This window comes from Sceloporus occidentalis, unplaced genomic scaffold (assembly GCF_023333645.1).
Source record: "Sceloporus occidentalis isolate IW3139 unplaced genomic scaffold, rSceOcc1.0.p SCAF_14, whole genome shotgun sequence".
Classification (NCBI taxonomy): Eukaryota; Metazoa; Chordata; class Lepidosauria; order Squamata; family Phrynosomatidae; genus Sceloporus; species Sceloporus occidentalis.
Window position 1 is genome coordinate 15,682,409 of NW_028316994.1, and position 15,201 is coordinate 15,697,609.

Below are 15,201 nucleotides of genomic sequence, written 5' to 3' on the forward strand. Positions count from 1 at the left end.
GATATAACTGCAATGTGTTTTAGGAATATTATTTAAATATTCTGAATATGAAATGCCTGTCTGCCTTGCTCTAAGGGAGTAGTTCAGTGAAATAAATTCAAGAAGAATGCTTTCTATCAGAGTATTTATTTATTTATTTACAAATATTTGTTTTGGAAGAATAATGCAGAATAATATAATCTAATGTACAATGTGAAAATACAATATTTACATTGTCCACAAAATAAATAGTAGGTTGGAGTATACAGAGGACCCTTCCTTCATTGGTATATTTTCTACATTGTCTAATTCTAAAAATTGTTGGAGTGTATTAAATTTCAGAGGGAAGGGTATTGCACATAATGGAAATCTGTAACCTGACACACAGTGGTTAATCCCATTTGTAGGTTGTCTGACATATAATCCCAACTAGGGTTTTATTTGAGAAAACGAATTACGAAATTGGCTTGTTGCAACTAAGATCTCTTTGGATAACAAGTCAAACTTTTCAGAGGCATTATCTCATAGGGCTGCAAATCCCAGGATTTCACAGGATTTCACAGGAGTTAAAGTATTATCAAACACCTTGTAATTATGTAGTGTATATATACTCTTAGCTTTCCTGGAAAATGGGTTCTCAAAGCAGACTTTCTTTCTACTGACACTGTCTTGTTTTTCTCTGTCTCTTTTTTCTTTTCTCCTTTTGTGCAGAGAGTTTGCCCTGAAACTTGCCTGTGTTTTGTCTGAGAACCTGAACACAGCTCTCCATGCCCTCACGCTCTCCCACAATCCACTGGAGGACAAAGGTGAGGTCTGGCATCTTGGCCCAGATAATCCTACATCAGGTGTGATGGCGGTTGTAGGAAAGGAATGCTTAGTTGCTTGCTCTTGAATCAATTTTCCCTCTTTGCCCCCTGCACAGGTCTCATTGCCTTGAGCCAGCAGCTTTTGTGTTTTCCTAAAGGCCTCAGCAAACTCTGCCTTTCCAAGACCAGCATCACTCCTAAAGGTATATCTAGTTCTCTCTCTCTAGGACTCTCCACATTGGTCTAATGAACAGTTCCCATTCTCTAATAAAGTTCTCATTATTTAATTCCTTGGGTTTTGCTGCTCCTTGTCACCTACATAACCTTTTGTTCCATTCTTTTGGGAGCTGTCCATATTTATTTCTTGCTTCTGCAAACTGGGCTTGCTGACCCTGCTTAGCTTCCAAGGTCAGATTGCATCTGGAAATCAATGCTTAAATCCAATTGCTCATCCCAGCTAGAGTAAACCCATTGAATTAATTGAACTTACCTAAATGTTGATTTTACAAAGTTCCCATTGATTCCGTTAGTCTTCTTTAGATTGGATTTAGACCAAAATGTTTTAAAGGATCACTGAAAGGACTTTTGGTGAAAGGTTTATCTTCCTTTTCCCCAGGACTTGCTGTTCTGTGCCAGACATTTGGTGCCAACCCAGCGTTCACCAGCTCCCTCCGCCATCTTGACTTAAGCAAGAATCCAGGTCTGCTGGGAACGGATGAAGCAAATGTGAGTGAACCCGCTGCCCTGCAAAGAGGCTGCCATTATGAAGTTGTGGTGGCTTTCTTAGCTTGCAAAAGTCTTGTGAGAGCAGTTCACCCCATTGTTTAAAAAAGCCCAAGAGACCCTGCTAGCCAGGAAAGAAAAGAGGGCAACCATGGACAAGAACATTAAATGTTAGAATTTGGATTCATGTGTAGCCTTTCTTGCTACACAGGGAGATGAGCAGAAGCTTTACCCAGGCATTTTTAATTTCATTTTATTAAATGACCAGGGTTCAGATCCCCACTCAGTCATGAAACCCACTGAGTGACCTTGGGCAAGTCACACTCTCTCAGCCTCAGGGGAAGGCAAATAACAGATTGTCTCTAAACAAATCTTGTCAAGAAAACCTCATGATAGGATCATGATAGAAATCCACCTTGCGGTCAAACCAGAAACAACTTGAAGGTGCACAACAACAAGAAGCAGTGCTACATTACTAGTGAATATGGTTGTTAGGTCAGGACTATTCCAGGCCTTAGGATTTTGGGGTCAGAACCAGAGACCTGGAGAGGACCTTGTGAGATATCAACAATGGTTTACAAAATAAACCATTAAATTAAAAAAATACATAGGAAAGTCTAAGTAATGAAGGGGGAAAATGCTCACTTTATAAGGCTGTGTTCTTATCCTGAGATTCCTAACCCTTCCCCTGAGGACCAGAGAAAAGGATCTAGGGAACTGAGAACTGGGAATCCTACAAGTCAGGAGTCGAAATGCTTCACTGTTCCTTCTGTAGCAATATAAAAGTGAGATGCCAACCACTAGTAACTAACCTTAAATAGTTTTACTCAAAGATTATTAATTGTACAGTACACCCTGACATCTTGTATAATTATTATTTTATAATTTCCCGATTCTCACTGTCAAGCAATTATAACAGCATTTTATTGGCAGGGACCTAAATTAAGTGCAAGTAGCCACAAATGTTTGTGGGATCAATTTTTGCCTCACAGGTGTGGTGGGATGCATTTTTTCACCTTTAAGGTTTTTTATGGGGTATTTTTGCCCTTTTTTTTCCTTTTTGGGGAGGATTGGGGGGTTCTTTTAAGGTAAAGCACTGTTCTTGGCAGCCTGTTGGAATGACAGTTTACCATTTTGGGGGTATTTCTCCCATTGGTTTGTTATAGCAAAGACTTAGTAGTGAGGGTCTAAACAGGCAAGCTGGGTGCCCATGAAAAGCCCTTTAGGGCCACATTATTCCTCCCTTGGCCTAAATTCAACCCCTAGCCCTGATCAGAGCAATCCTTTTTGTTCAGTGTGGTTTACATGAGTCTTGATTGACGATATAGCATTTAATTCAATGTCTGTGCTTGGGGTGAGAGGTAGCAGTCATCAGACAAACTTTTGTCTTTCTCCTCCTCCCACTATTACAATCTGGTGGGGTTTTTTAACTTCAGAGGAGAACTTGTTTACAATTTCAAAGCATGCAGATCATTAACAGTATGTTACTTAATGGCTGTAAGATCAAAGGCCTTCTGGAAAGAAGATTTTGTACCAGAATGACCTTCTCTCTCCTGGCTGGGTGCCATCACCATTTTTTCTATGGCCTGCTCTATCTGTTCATCCCTTCCTTTCTCCTTTCTCTCCTGCAGGGTTTCTATTCATTCCTGGCCCAGCCAAATGCACTGGTTCACCTGGACTTATCTTCCACCGACTGTGCAGTGGATGCAGTAAGGTTTTCAGAGGGCCAGACTCTTGGGATGGGTGGGATGAGATGGGCTTTGAAAGCAGAAGATTACATTCTGGGGGACCAGTGCAGGAAAGCTGTACCAGGTTTGGCAACTGGGAGAAACATTCACTTTTGGGCCTGGGCCTGTCTGTCTTTCTGTCTTGTCCCTATAGCTGTTCGGGGCACTGCTGCATGGCTGTTGCCCACGGCTTAGCTACCTCAACCTCGCACGAAACACCTTCTCCCATCGGTAAGGAACTGGATTCTTTGGTATCTCATCCTCTCTTTCCCAGAGGCCCTGCATCTGGGCCCACTTTTCAACACTCAGGACAAGGAGGAGGCGGGAGATTTTATAGTCAGCCCTCCACATTTGCAGCTTTGACTTGTGTATATTTGATTATTTATGGATTTGAGTACAATCAGCCTTTGGTATCCACAGACTTGTCATCCGTGGATTTGGGCATCCTCGGATGGCAACCCCCCGTTTTCCATAGTGGTGGTGCATGCATGCATGCACCACCAGTAGGGACAATGGGGCTGTCTCTAATGGCTGCGTGACCACATGCACGCGTCGCCATTGAAGTCCCATTGTCCCTAATGGTGACGTGGCCGCATGCACATGCCACCATTGGGGACAACAGAACTTGAACATCTGCATATTTTAGTATCTACAAGGGAGTCTGGAATGGATCCCTCATGGATACCGAGGGCAGACTGTAATATGTTCTCTCTAGGAATTTCTAGGTTCTCCAGCATGAGGTTGAAAATAGAGTTACGAAGGAAGATCTAGAGATTCTTAGAGCAAACACTACTATAGGCATTTATAGGTCCTCCAACATGAATCTGTGGTCAACCTCTAGTGAATATTGACCACAGAGTTGCACTGGAGGACCTAGAGATTGCTAGAAAGGTGTTCACTCAAGTAAAAAAAACAAAAACCAGTGGGTTTTTTATTTGTGGTTTTTCCACTTTCACCAGAATCCTGTGCCCTAACCCCAGTGAATGTGGAGGGCCCACTGTACAGTATTTGTTTTGCTACTGTGCTTTCTTTTTCTGCAGGAAAGGAAAGGGGCTACAACCTTCCCTCAAGCAGTTTTTCTGCAGCGCCTATTCCCTCAGCTATGTAAACCTGTCAGGCATCAAAATGCCCGTGGAAGCGTTAAGGTGAGCATGTGTGCTATGTTTCATCACCTTCCTGAAGGGATCCTGAAAAGTCTGTCTATGTGTCTACCAACCCTTGGTTGTTGACAAAAACTACCCTTTCTCAGTACCCTTGAAAAATTACTTTTCTGCAACATTTTCAGGGGAACGCAACTGGTCGAAAATTGGTTCAATTTGTAGGAGTTTATCAGATAAGGGAAATTGGAAGTATAATCCAATGGCAATCTGAACGCAATCATGGGGTTTAACGTTATTGCATGATAATCCACTACACACAAATTCGGGCAATGGGAAGTCTGTCCGAACGCAATCATGGGGTTTCACGTTATTGCATGATAGACTGTCATACCCAAATTCGGGCAATGGCATGCTATGTTTGGGCAATGGGAAGCCAGTTCAAATGCAATACGCATTCACATAATTGCACTAAACTAGCGACTTTAAGTGAATGCGTTCTGACCCCACTTTCTTTTCTTTCGAATTTAAGATAAATTCTTCCTGTTTGATAAACTCCGTAGTTTTCTGTTTGTGGACTCTATTGCCCTCTGTTGGTCTATTGCCCAACAAGTTGTGGTATTGGTATATAAGCCAAAATACAATATATGTCCTGGTTTTGTGTGTAGGAATCTCCCTTATTCCAAATTCTTGGAACAACAAATGTTTTGGATTTTGGAATAGGGGGTAGATTTTGGCATACCTATATTTGCATAAACATACATAATGCGATGAGAGAGCTCAATGGCAGGCTTACTGCTGAACATAAAGAAAACAAAAGTAATGACCAAGGAGGATCTACATAAATTCAACCTAGATGATGTGGAAATCGAAATAATAAAAGATCTCCCATGCCTTGAATCAAGTATTGATCAGGTCAGAGACTGCAGTCCAGAAATCAGAAGACTAGAAATAGAAAGAACATGACACGATCCTAAAATGTAAAGACATACAACTGAGCATTAAAGTTTGAATCATCCAAGCCATCATATTCCCCATCACCGTGTATGGATGCGAGAGATGGACAGTGAAGAGAGCAGACAGGAAGAAAATCAATTCATTTGAGATGTGCTGCTGGGGAACAGCACTGAGCATACTGTGGGTGGTTAAAAAGACAGACAAATGGGTACTTGAGCAGACCAAGCCTGAACTCTATCTGGAAACAAGATGACTACATTGAGGATGTTGCACTTCAGCCACATCATGAAAAGGTACAATTCATTAGAAAAGACAATGATGTTGAGGAAGGTAGAGGGAAGTAGAAAGAGAGGAAGACCACATGCCAGATGGATAGACTCAATCAGAGCGGTCACAGGTGTGGATTGCAGGAACTAAGCAAAGCAGTGGAGAATAGAGGGTCTTGGAGATGTCTAATCCACAGGGTCGCCATGAGTCGGTGTTGACTTGAGAGCAGTTAACAACAAGTATTTGCATATACAGGCATCCCTCCCAATTTGCGGGGTATCTGTTCTGGACCCCCTCCCACGAATCTGGAAAAGCACAAATATTCAAGTTGCCATTGGTTATAATGGCCGCACACGTCTCAGGCACACACACCATTTTATCCCTCTCCGCTTGCCGTCTACCGAGATCAGGGACTCCAAGTCTATGGATCGGGAGGGATGAGTGTACATATATTATGATATATCTTGGAGGTAAGCCCCTGAGTCTAAATACAAAATTCATGTATGTTTTATACACACATCCTGGAAGTAATTGTATACATAATATTTTATATAATTTTGTGCATGAAACAAAGTTTTTGTACATTGAACCATCAGAAAGCAAAGGCATCACTATCTCAGTCATCCGTGAAAAAAGTTTTGGCTTTTGGAATATTTTGGAATTCCAGATAAGCTAAACTCAACCTGCATGTATATATTAGGACTGTGTGTATAATGGGAACTATTTCAGAATAGGAACAAGTGGCTTTGCTGTAGCTGTAACACTTTGAGAAGATTAAATGTTGGAATAATTTATTGGGAAAACTTATTTACCCAATGTCTTTTGATTTGGTATTATTTGTTTTTAATGTTTAGAAGTTTCACTGTAACGTACCTTTCTGAGAGGCTTATAGGAGAACATCAGATGAGTTTAAATCAACACTATTTTTTCATGTTCCTCTCTCAGGTCTCTTTTCCAAGGTCTGTCAGCAAACACCCATCTCAGTGAACTCCATTTGGATCTGAGTGGATGTGAGGTAATGGGATGTTGGAATGGGCAGTTCTTTTGTGTAAATGGCTTTTTCTGTCTGTCAAGCCATCCATCCATCCACACAGTGATCTAGTAATATCTTCTGCAATGTAAGACACTCATTATGGCATTCCCATATCTTTACACACGCATACACACACACATCACAAGGAGTACAAAAATTAATGCAGCTCTATTGATCTATCTTGGATTATCCAGGGGGGCATAGATCTTACCACTAATTGTTTGTAAGATTCTGGATTTTGTACTGTCAGCTAAAGACATAATTGCAATTGATTTTCCACACTTTGACAGATAGAATGGTGTGTTTGTGTGCCATTATGTTCTGTTTAAAACTTGTTAGTGTAACAGCCAAAAGCACAAGAGAGTAAAAATGCACCAAAGCATGCCATTTTAGCAGTGTTTTAAAACTGATCTCAAGGGCTATATAGACAATATTTTAATACTTGTGGGGATGAGGTGGGCAAAAGGTTATTTTGGAGCAGATTTTTAAAAGAATTTTGTTAAAAAGAATGCTGCCAAGGTGAGGTTGATTATAAAATTAATCATGTAGATGTGCCAAAGTGAGGAGGCTTGACAGTGGGAGTCAGATACCCTAAACTTCACTATACATGTCAAAATATCCCCCCTGAAACTCACCTTCTTTCATATTTAGGTTTAGGAGCTGAGCTACTTTTCCTGGTGATTTCCGTCAGAGCTTTGTGGAATTGGCTTAATATACTAAAAGGCAACCTGCCATCCTTTCATGTATTTCTTCTATTCCTATCTATCTATTCCTGCTCTGAGTCAGCCATTTGAATAAGGAATGAGAAAACATTCTCTGGTGACCAGCTTTCTCTCCATGGAACCCTCTAAGGGAGCCACACACTACCAACAATATCCCCACCCCAAAAAACACACACACATAACAACTTTTCTAATGGTTGAATAATACAATGTAAGGAAAGCCTGGAACATGTTTAAAAGGTAAACTGGCTTTTCTGGAGACTTCCAGGAGAGGAATTCACCTCTTTTTGGCCAGAAAAAAGGCAGTGCAAGAAGGCCAGAAAGCAGGTTTGTGGGGTGGCCTATGAGCCCAGAGCTGCCCTTTGCCACTTGTGATTTCCTGTGTATATACTCATGTACAAGTCTAGATATTTTAGTCAAAAATTGACCCAAAAAACCTGAGTTGACTTATCCATGGGTCAATGCCAGTGCTGTTACCTTAACTCTTCCTAAAAAGGAACCATCCCCTGCTGAAATTTAAGAGTGTAATCTATCCTGGAAGCACTGACCCCACTCTAATCTCTCATCCATCCAGCCTTTAGAGTGAGCACAAACAGTTATGCCGCTGGAATTAAGTTCTTCGGCATTGTTTTTACTTTGCTTCATCCTTTAGATCCTTTGTAACATGCCTCAATTTATCCTTTGTAAACCTCAATTTATCCATGGATCATATCAAACTCCATAATTTTGGCCCCAAACCTGCTCTTGACTTATACATGAGGTTTACTTATGGTTGAGTATATATGGTAAATCTTCCTTGTCTTTCCTTTCAATTAGTTGCGCTCTCCAGGGGCTCAGGTGCTTCAAGAACAGTTGCCTGGCATCAGCGCCTTGAGCAGTCTAGATCTCTCTGACAATGGTAAGTTTCTGTGTTCTCCAGCTGCCTCCTCTCTGCCCTTGGTCCTTGAATGTCTCTATAGCGTGTTTTGCATATTCTGATGGAGTGGCCAAAAAAGCCAGTTCAGTTCTGACTTCAATGGGTATATAATGTCCAGAAGGAGCGAAATAGTAGTGCCATTCTATTCTGCTTTGGTCAGACTTTGCCTGGAATCTTGTTTCCCGTTCTGAGCAGCCCAATTAAAGAAAGATATTGACAAACTAGAATGTGTCCAGAGGAGAGGAACCAAGATGATCAGAAGTCTGAAAACCAAGCCTTATGAGAAACGACTTAGGGAATTGGGTAAGTTTAGCTCAGAGAATAAAAGACTGAGAGGTTACAGGATAGCTCTCTCTAAACATCTGAAAGGAAGTCATGTAGAAGATGGGCAAGCTTGTTTTCTGCTGCTCCAGATGCTAGAAACATGAACTAAGGGATTCAAATTACAAGAAGAGAGATTTCACCTAAACATTAGGAAAAACTTTTTTACCATAAAAACTGTTCAGCATGGAATGGACTGCCTCAGAGGATGAGGTCTTTAAACAGAAGTTGGAAGACCATCTCTCAGAAATGCTTTAGTTTGTGCATTCCTGCATGCCAAGGGGTTGGAACAGATGGCTCTTGTGGTCCCTTAGAACTCTATGATTCTATGATTTCTACCCTTTGCCACCATTCCTTTTTGCTTCAGGCTTTGATGCGGATCTGCTGACCCTCGTCCCAGCACTTGCCAAGAACAAGGCCCTGAAACATCTCTGGTTGGGCAAGAACTTCAATGTCAAATCCCGGTGAGTTGGCCCCTCCCTTCACGGAGTGGTCTTGGAACAGTGGTTTCTAACTTGTGAGGCTGTTGAACTACAAATCCCAGAATGCCTTATCATCAGACATATTGGCTAGAGGTTCTGGGAGATGTAGTCCAGCAACATCTGGGAAGCCAAGGCTGGGAACCAACCAGTGCTAAGATTGTGTAGATTAGCCTTTCTTAACTTTTTTTTTAATTTAGAGGAACCCATGAAATTATTTTCAGGTCTCAAGAAACCCCAACATAAAAATATTATATCTATATTTTAAAAAATGTGTATGGTTAGAGTCAGTCAGTCACTCTGTGACTCATATCCCCAATACAAGAACTTGGGAAATGGCTTATTTATTGATTTATGTTTCCAACTGACCATTCCCCTGCTGCCCATGCTCCTCAATGTGAGCCATCCTGTCCTATCTCTTTCCCAGAACGTTGGAGGAAATCCTTCAGAAACTTGTGCAGCTAATCCAGGAGGAAGACTGTGTAAGTCCTTTTGTTCTGTGAAGTGCAAATGTGTGAGAGGATATAGGACAACTTTCTTCAGTCTGCACCTTCCAGATATGTGGGTCTACATCTTGTAGCTGAGTTGGGGGGGGGGGGTGATTTGAGTTGTAGTCCAGCATAGCTGGAAGATACTAGCTTGGAGGAAGATGGTACAGGCATGGGATGGGACTGTCCAGGTGATTTGAAATGGAGAGAGAGGTTGTGGGAACAGGTACCATCTTACAACACTTTATTCTTTACTTCCAAGCAGCTGGGGTGCATGCATAGAGTTTTAAACAGGAAAGCAATGCACAGGGAAGGGCTGACTTAACTATGGCTTGACTATCCTTATTTGTTGCTTCACTTCCCTACATTGCCCCATACATGGAGTAACCCTTTGCCCCTTTGGAGAACCAATTGATGGAAGAAGAAATTGTATAGTGTTACATTATTGCCCCAATTGGGGAGCAAGAAGTTAAATCCGTTTGTTAGTCTCCAGCAAGAGGTAGACTCACGAACCTGTGGCACTTGCATAAGCGTTGACTGACCATATTCTAGTTGATTCAGTGGGTTTAATCTAGGTGGAACTATCTAGATTTAGGCCAGAAATGTATGGGTGCCATGTGCCAGATTGCCCCCAGGCTTCATGTACATAGCAAAACCAAATAGCTCCACTTTCCTCTACAGTCCCTTTCCAAATAGCAACAGGAACTGATGGGACTTCACTTTCTGCTGCCATTTTGAGAGGAAAACAGGCATTTAGGGGTAGTATAGGATTTTGGGGTACTTGTTCAGGTAGAGTGGGGTATTTTCATGTGTTGTCATATGTCTGGAGGGTTTTCTGTGTGATTTCGTGGCTACCAAAGTATCCACCATTCTCCAAGGTAATCTGTTCCACTGCTGAACTACTCTTACAGCCAAGAAGGTATTTGTGTTGTTCTGCAGGTGAGGGTGGGCAGAAGGAGCATTGAAAGAAGTGTGAAGCCAATAGCAGACCTGATCTTAAGATATAGGACTAAATTAGACATGACACCATTTTGTGTCATGATGTCATTTACAAGTATAACACTTCCTCCAACTAGAACTAAACAGATTGAACAGATAGTGATCACTTTTGTCAAGGATTTAAATTCTCTCCTCAGTGCCTTTCCTCCTCTTCCTTATCCAAAGTCCCTGCAGACTTTCTCAGTTGCTGATTCCCGGCTGAAAACCCGCACCAGCATCTTAATCAATGCACTGGGCAGCAACACTTGCTTGACCAAAGTAGACTTGAGTGGAAACTGTATGGAAGACATTGGGGCCAAGATGCTGTCCAAAGCCTTGCAAATCAACAGCACACTGAGGTGAGAAAGCTCAAGCTTGGGCAGCTGGTTTGAAAAAGGTATTCATTGCAAAGGTGCATGCACATAACATTAAAATCAATGTTCCTAATGCTAGTTTTTAAAAAAAAATTATTATTATTTTATTCATTGCTTTTCGGCTACTGATTAATTCCTTTATTTATTTATTTTTAAAAGAATCTATCTAAAATGGAGTTAGATTTTTAAAAAATGGCCTAAAGCTTGAAAAAAAAGATCCTCAGAATGCTCATCCAAAATATTTTAGATCCCAAAAGTAATGAGGGAAACTAATGAGTAAATACTGCTTATTAAATGGGGAGGGGGGAATTAATGGTGTTACCAGTCATTACTGTACTTTTATTTGCAGAATATCTTTAGACCATCACTACATCTCCAAAATCACTCATTAATTGAAAATTCTAAAGCAGGGATGGAAACTTTCACCCCACCCCACCCCCCCCAGCAACCTTGGAATGCCCACTCCATTTCCCCTCCACAAACAAGCCTGAGCTTTTTTAATTATTATTTTTTTATTCAGGGCAGAGTAAAAAAAAATTGCCATTTTTAAAACTTATTTTTGTAAAAAAAAGCTCTCTTGGACCTGAAATAGCCGCAGGGAGCCAAACACGTGGTGAAAATGTTTCACATTTGTGGGCATTTGGTGGGGGAAATGGCCCTGGGGGTTTGTATGCTTCTCATGGGCCATGTTTTGCCCACTCTACTTAAAATGTGTGTGTGTGTGTGTATACACACATGTGTGCATGCATACACTCCTTCTCTTGTTACTTTAGCACATGGAATTCAGAAATGCACATGGGTCTGAAGATGGAGGTTCAGATGGATATGACCTCCTGGAAATATTTGCCATATAATGGAAAATTCTGCTATCTGATATTCCTGTCCTGCCATTGTCCAATACAGCAAAGGAGAGAGTTTGTACTGGTAAGGATTTCATAGGTATATTGTCAGAAGGGGTGACCATCCCTGCCTCTTTCTGCTTTTCAGGAGTATCTCCTGGGACAGGAACAATACCACTGCTCAAGGATTCCAAGATATTGCTCGGGCCTTGGAGAAGTGAGTGACCCGAGGAACCAGAAGCTCCCACTGGAATGCATGCACCTCAGCAAAGTTTCTTAGGCAATTTGTGAGATGAAAGAGAATAATTTTCTGCTTTGGGTTGTTTTTAAATCCAGAAATGGCAAACTGTGACCCTTGGCTGAATTTCATGTGGCTCTTGGTATCCCTCGTTCAGAGGGGCTTCAGTGCTAGTGATGTGTGTCTTTGCACACAAGGTGTAGTTTATGCTGCTAGTTTCAGCCGTAGCTGCGTGGGACCTGTCTCTTATTTCCCGCATCCTATTCTGCAGCAACTACACCCTCAAGTTCATGTCCTTCCCCATGAGCGACATCACCACAGCCTACCGCAGTGCTCCTGACAGGACGGATGAGGTGTGGCAGAAGGTGAGCCCCATTTCATGCCTGTGACTGATCCCCTCGCCTGACCGGCCCCACAGGTCCAAATCCTTGGGCTCCTATTGCTCACCTTGCCCCTCTTTCCCCTCAAGATCCCTCCCTGGACCAGGTACTTGGCCTTTTCCCTATGTCTATGCCATCTTTCTCCTATATCTCTGCAATCTTTTCCCTGTATCGATGCCATCTTTCCGCTATCACTCTACAATCCTTTCTGTGGAGTTTATCACATGGGGGAAATCCCATGCAGAAACGGGGGTTTAAATCGGGAAAACCCCGCAAAAGCGGGTTGATTTTCACACAACGTTTTTATTAAAGTGGTGTTAGCCCAAACAGAAAATAGATGGAAAGTAGACAAAAGCTGCTGCTTTTTACTTTTGGAAAATCCTGAAAGTAAAAAGGAGTGGCTTTTGTTTATTTCCTGTTTGGGTGAACACCATTTTAACAACAACGTGTCTGAAAATTAACCCACTTTTGCGAGGGGGTTCCAGCTTTTATATCCTGTTTTTGCATGAGATTTCCCCTGTGTGATAAACTCCTCTATCTCTGTGCCATCTGTCCCCTATCTCTTTGTGCCATCCTTTTCCTATCTGCCTTCTGTTGAAGACAAGCCCCAGTTTTCTATCCTTACTCCCCCATAGGCATTCCTTAAACCGCTTTGGGGGTCAAACTACCCTTTCACAGTGGTTGCTTAAGACCATCGGAAAACACATATCAACACAGCATGAGGAACTGTATTAAAAGGCCGCGGCCTTAGGAAGGTTGAGAACCACTGCTTTAAACTGTGATTAGCTGGCATCAATCAGGCTTGCCCTGCTCCTTCATTCACAGTACCTTTCCCACTTCTTCCTAATGGCACACGGGGGCATTGCAAACCCCAACTTTGCTGTTACTTCCCTCTGTCTCTTTCCCATCCCTCCTTCTCCTCTTCAGATCCAGTGGTGTCTCCTTAGGAACAATCACTCACAGAAGTTCTCCCAGGATCAAGCCTTCCGCCTCCACCAAGGAATTGTCACCAATAGCGCCGAGCAAGTAAACGTTCCCATCTCCCTGTATGGTCCTCTCCCATCCACCCTTCTTGAGACTGTGCTTCTCAACCCAGGCCTCCTCTTCCAAACATGGAAAAGGGGATGCAGAACAACTTAAAAGTCTGGGCAGAAGGAGCCATGTTCAAGCGCCGGTGATATTGATTGTCTGGCCTGGCCCAAAGGAGTCTGGGAGAAGGCATCCCAGGATAAGTGAGAGTTAATGGCTCTATCGTCTACCCTTCCCTAGATGATGAGCCGCCTCTGCGTGAGGGTTCAAGAAGAAGTGCGGGTGCTGAGAACCTGCTCAGCGGATACTGTCCAGGAAGAGGTGCTGTATGCCAGGGAACTCATGAAGGAAGCCAAGAATTCAAGGGCGGTAAGAGACAAGGCTTTCTTCTTGCACACCTAGCCATAAAGTCTCCCTGAAAGAGCATCCTTCTGAATGTTGCTATTGTTATGACTTATAGCAACCCTATCCAAGGGTTTTCTTGCCAAGATTTATTGAGAAGAGCTTTGCCATTGCTTTCCTCTTAGGCTGAGAGAGTGTGATTTGCCCAAGGTCTCCCAGTAAATGTCCAGGGTGAGTGGGGATTCAAGCCTTGGTCTCTCAGAGTCCTTGTCCAACTATCAAACTGCTACACCGTGCAGGCTCTGCATAAATTTCAATGACATTGGGGCCTGATTCCCACTTTTTAAACTGGATCACAAATTGGTTTGAACCAGTTCAAATGACCCTGGTTCCCACTTGAATCGATTTGCTGAAGCGATTCAGAGAGGGGGGCCATGTGCTAAACCCATTTAACCTGCGTCTTTTTGATACTGATTTTTTCCGTGTCTTTTTGATAAATCGATTCTGCGTAAGTGTGAACCAGATGCGGGTCGGAATCGATTTAAATTTGCCCTTTGGCTGGCTGGAGCAGGTCCATTTTGAATCAATTTATTTGTCAATGTGAACCATAAGTGGGTTGTTGGTTTTTTTAATTTTATTTTGCAGCAAGAAAATGCAGTTGGGGCAAATGTAGTGTAAACCACACTCCGATGTCAAATTGATCCATCAATTTGGATTGCACACTGATTTATTTACAAGTGGAAATGAGACCTATGAGAGATTGGAGGACATGCATTTGACCCATGTTGTAGTGTCACAGGATGCATCTGCACTGCAGAAATAAAACAGTTTGACACCACTAACTTCCATGACACAATGCTTTGGAATTCTAGAATTTGTAATTTTGTGGGATATTTAGCCTTCTCTGTCAAAGAGCTCTGTTGCCACAACAAACTACAAATTCCTTAGCATTGAGCCATGGTGTTAAAGCAATGTCAAACTGCATTAATTTTGCAGTGCAGGTGCAGCCAAAGATGCCATCATTTTGAGGGTGCCACACTTTTGAATGGCATTCACAAGATTGTGATACCTTGATCCCTTAAACGTGGGCTGAAGCTATTCCCACAGATCTGTCACAACAACTTTTTAATTTCCCCTCCAAAACATTCCCAGTCCTTGAATATTTGGATCCAGTGCCAAGCCAAGGAAAGTTCTTTGCAGACCATTTTATGTTTGTAAATTGTTTTAACCATTCCAATTAAAATCTTTTTCCTGGTTTCTGTCCCTCAGCTGTTCCCCAGCCTGTATGAACTTGGGCACATACTGGCCAGCGATGGACCAGTCCGACACAAGCTGGAGTCTGTGGCCAATGAGGTGTCAAAAGCTGTAGACAAAGAACTTCAGGTAATGCAAAAGGATGTGCCCCGTCACTTATCTATTCAGAACCAGTAAGCTTATTTTGCTGGTGTGCAGGGATGTTTTTCTTATGCTAAGAAAATAATCGGGGAATGTTTTGAAAGATGGGAG

General features: G+C 42.3%; 1 protein-coding gene across 3 annotated transcripts in view; it reads left to right on the top strand.

The window, feature by feature from the left end:
- Positions 1-15,201, top strand: part of CARMIL3 (capping protein regulator and myosin 1 linker 3) — a 68,304-nt gene that overhangs the window by 38,663 nt on the left and 14,440 nt on the right. For all 3 annotated transcript variants that reach the window (XM_089479904.1, XM_089479903.1, XM_089479905.1), the window contains exons 11-26: positions 691-785; positions 902-988; positions 1,402-1,511; positions 3,140-3,217; positions 3,390-3,466; positions 4,276-4,380; positions 6,502-6,571; positions 8,128-8,209; positions 8,916-9,012; positions 9,455-9,509; positions 10,680-10,852; positions 11,855-11,923; positions 12,216-12,309; positions 13,252-13,350; positions 13,594-13,722; positions 14,965-15,078. In XM_089479904.1, the coding sequence (XP_089336030.1) occupies positions 691-785; positions 902-988; positions 1,402-1,511; positions 3,140-3,217; positions 3,390-3,466; positions 4,276-4,380; positions 6,502-6,571; positions 8,128-8,209; positions 8,916-9,012; positions 9,455-9,509; positions 10,680-10,852; positions 11,855-11,923; positions 12,216-12,309; positions 13,252-13,350; positions 13,594-13,722; positions 14,965-15,078 (1,534 nt within the window). The remainder of the gene's footprint in view (positions 1-690; positions 786-901; positions 989-1,401; positions 1,512-3,139; positions 3,218-3,389; positions 3,467-4,275; positions 4,381-6,501; positions 6,572-8,127; positions 8,210-8,915; positions 9,013-9,454; positions 9,510-10,679; positions 10,853-11,854; positions 11,924-12,215; positions 12,310-13,251; positions 13,351-13,593; positions 13,723-14,964; positions 15,079-15,201) is intronic.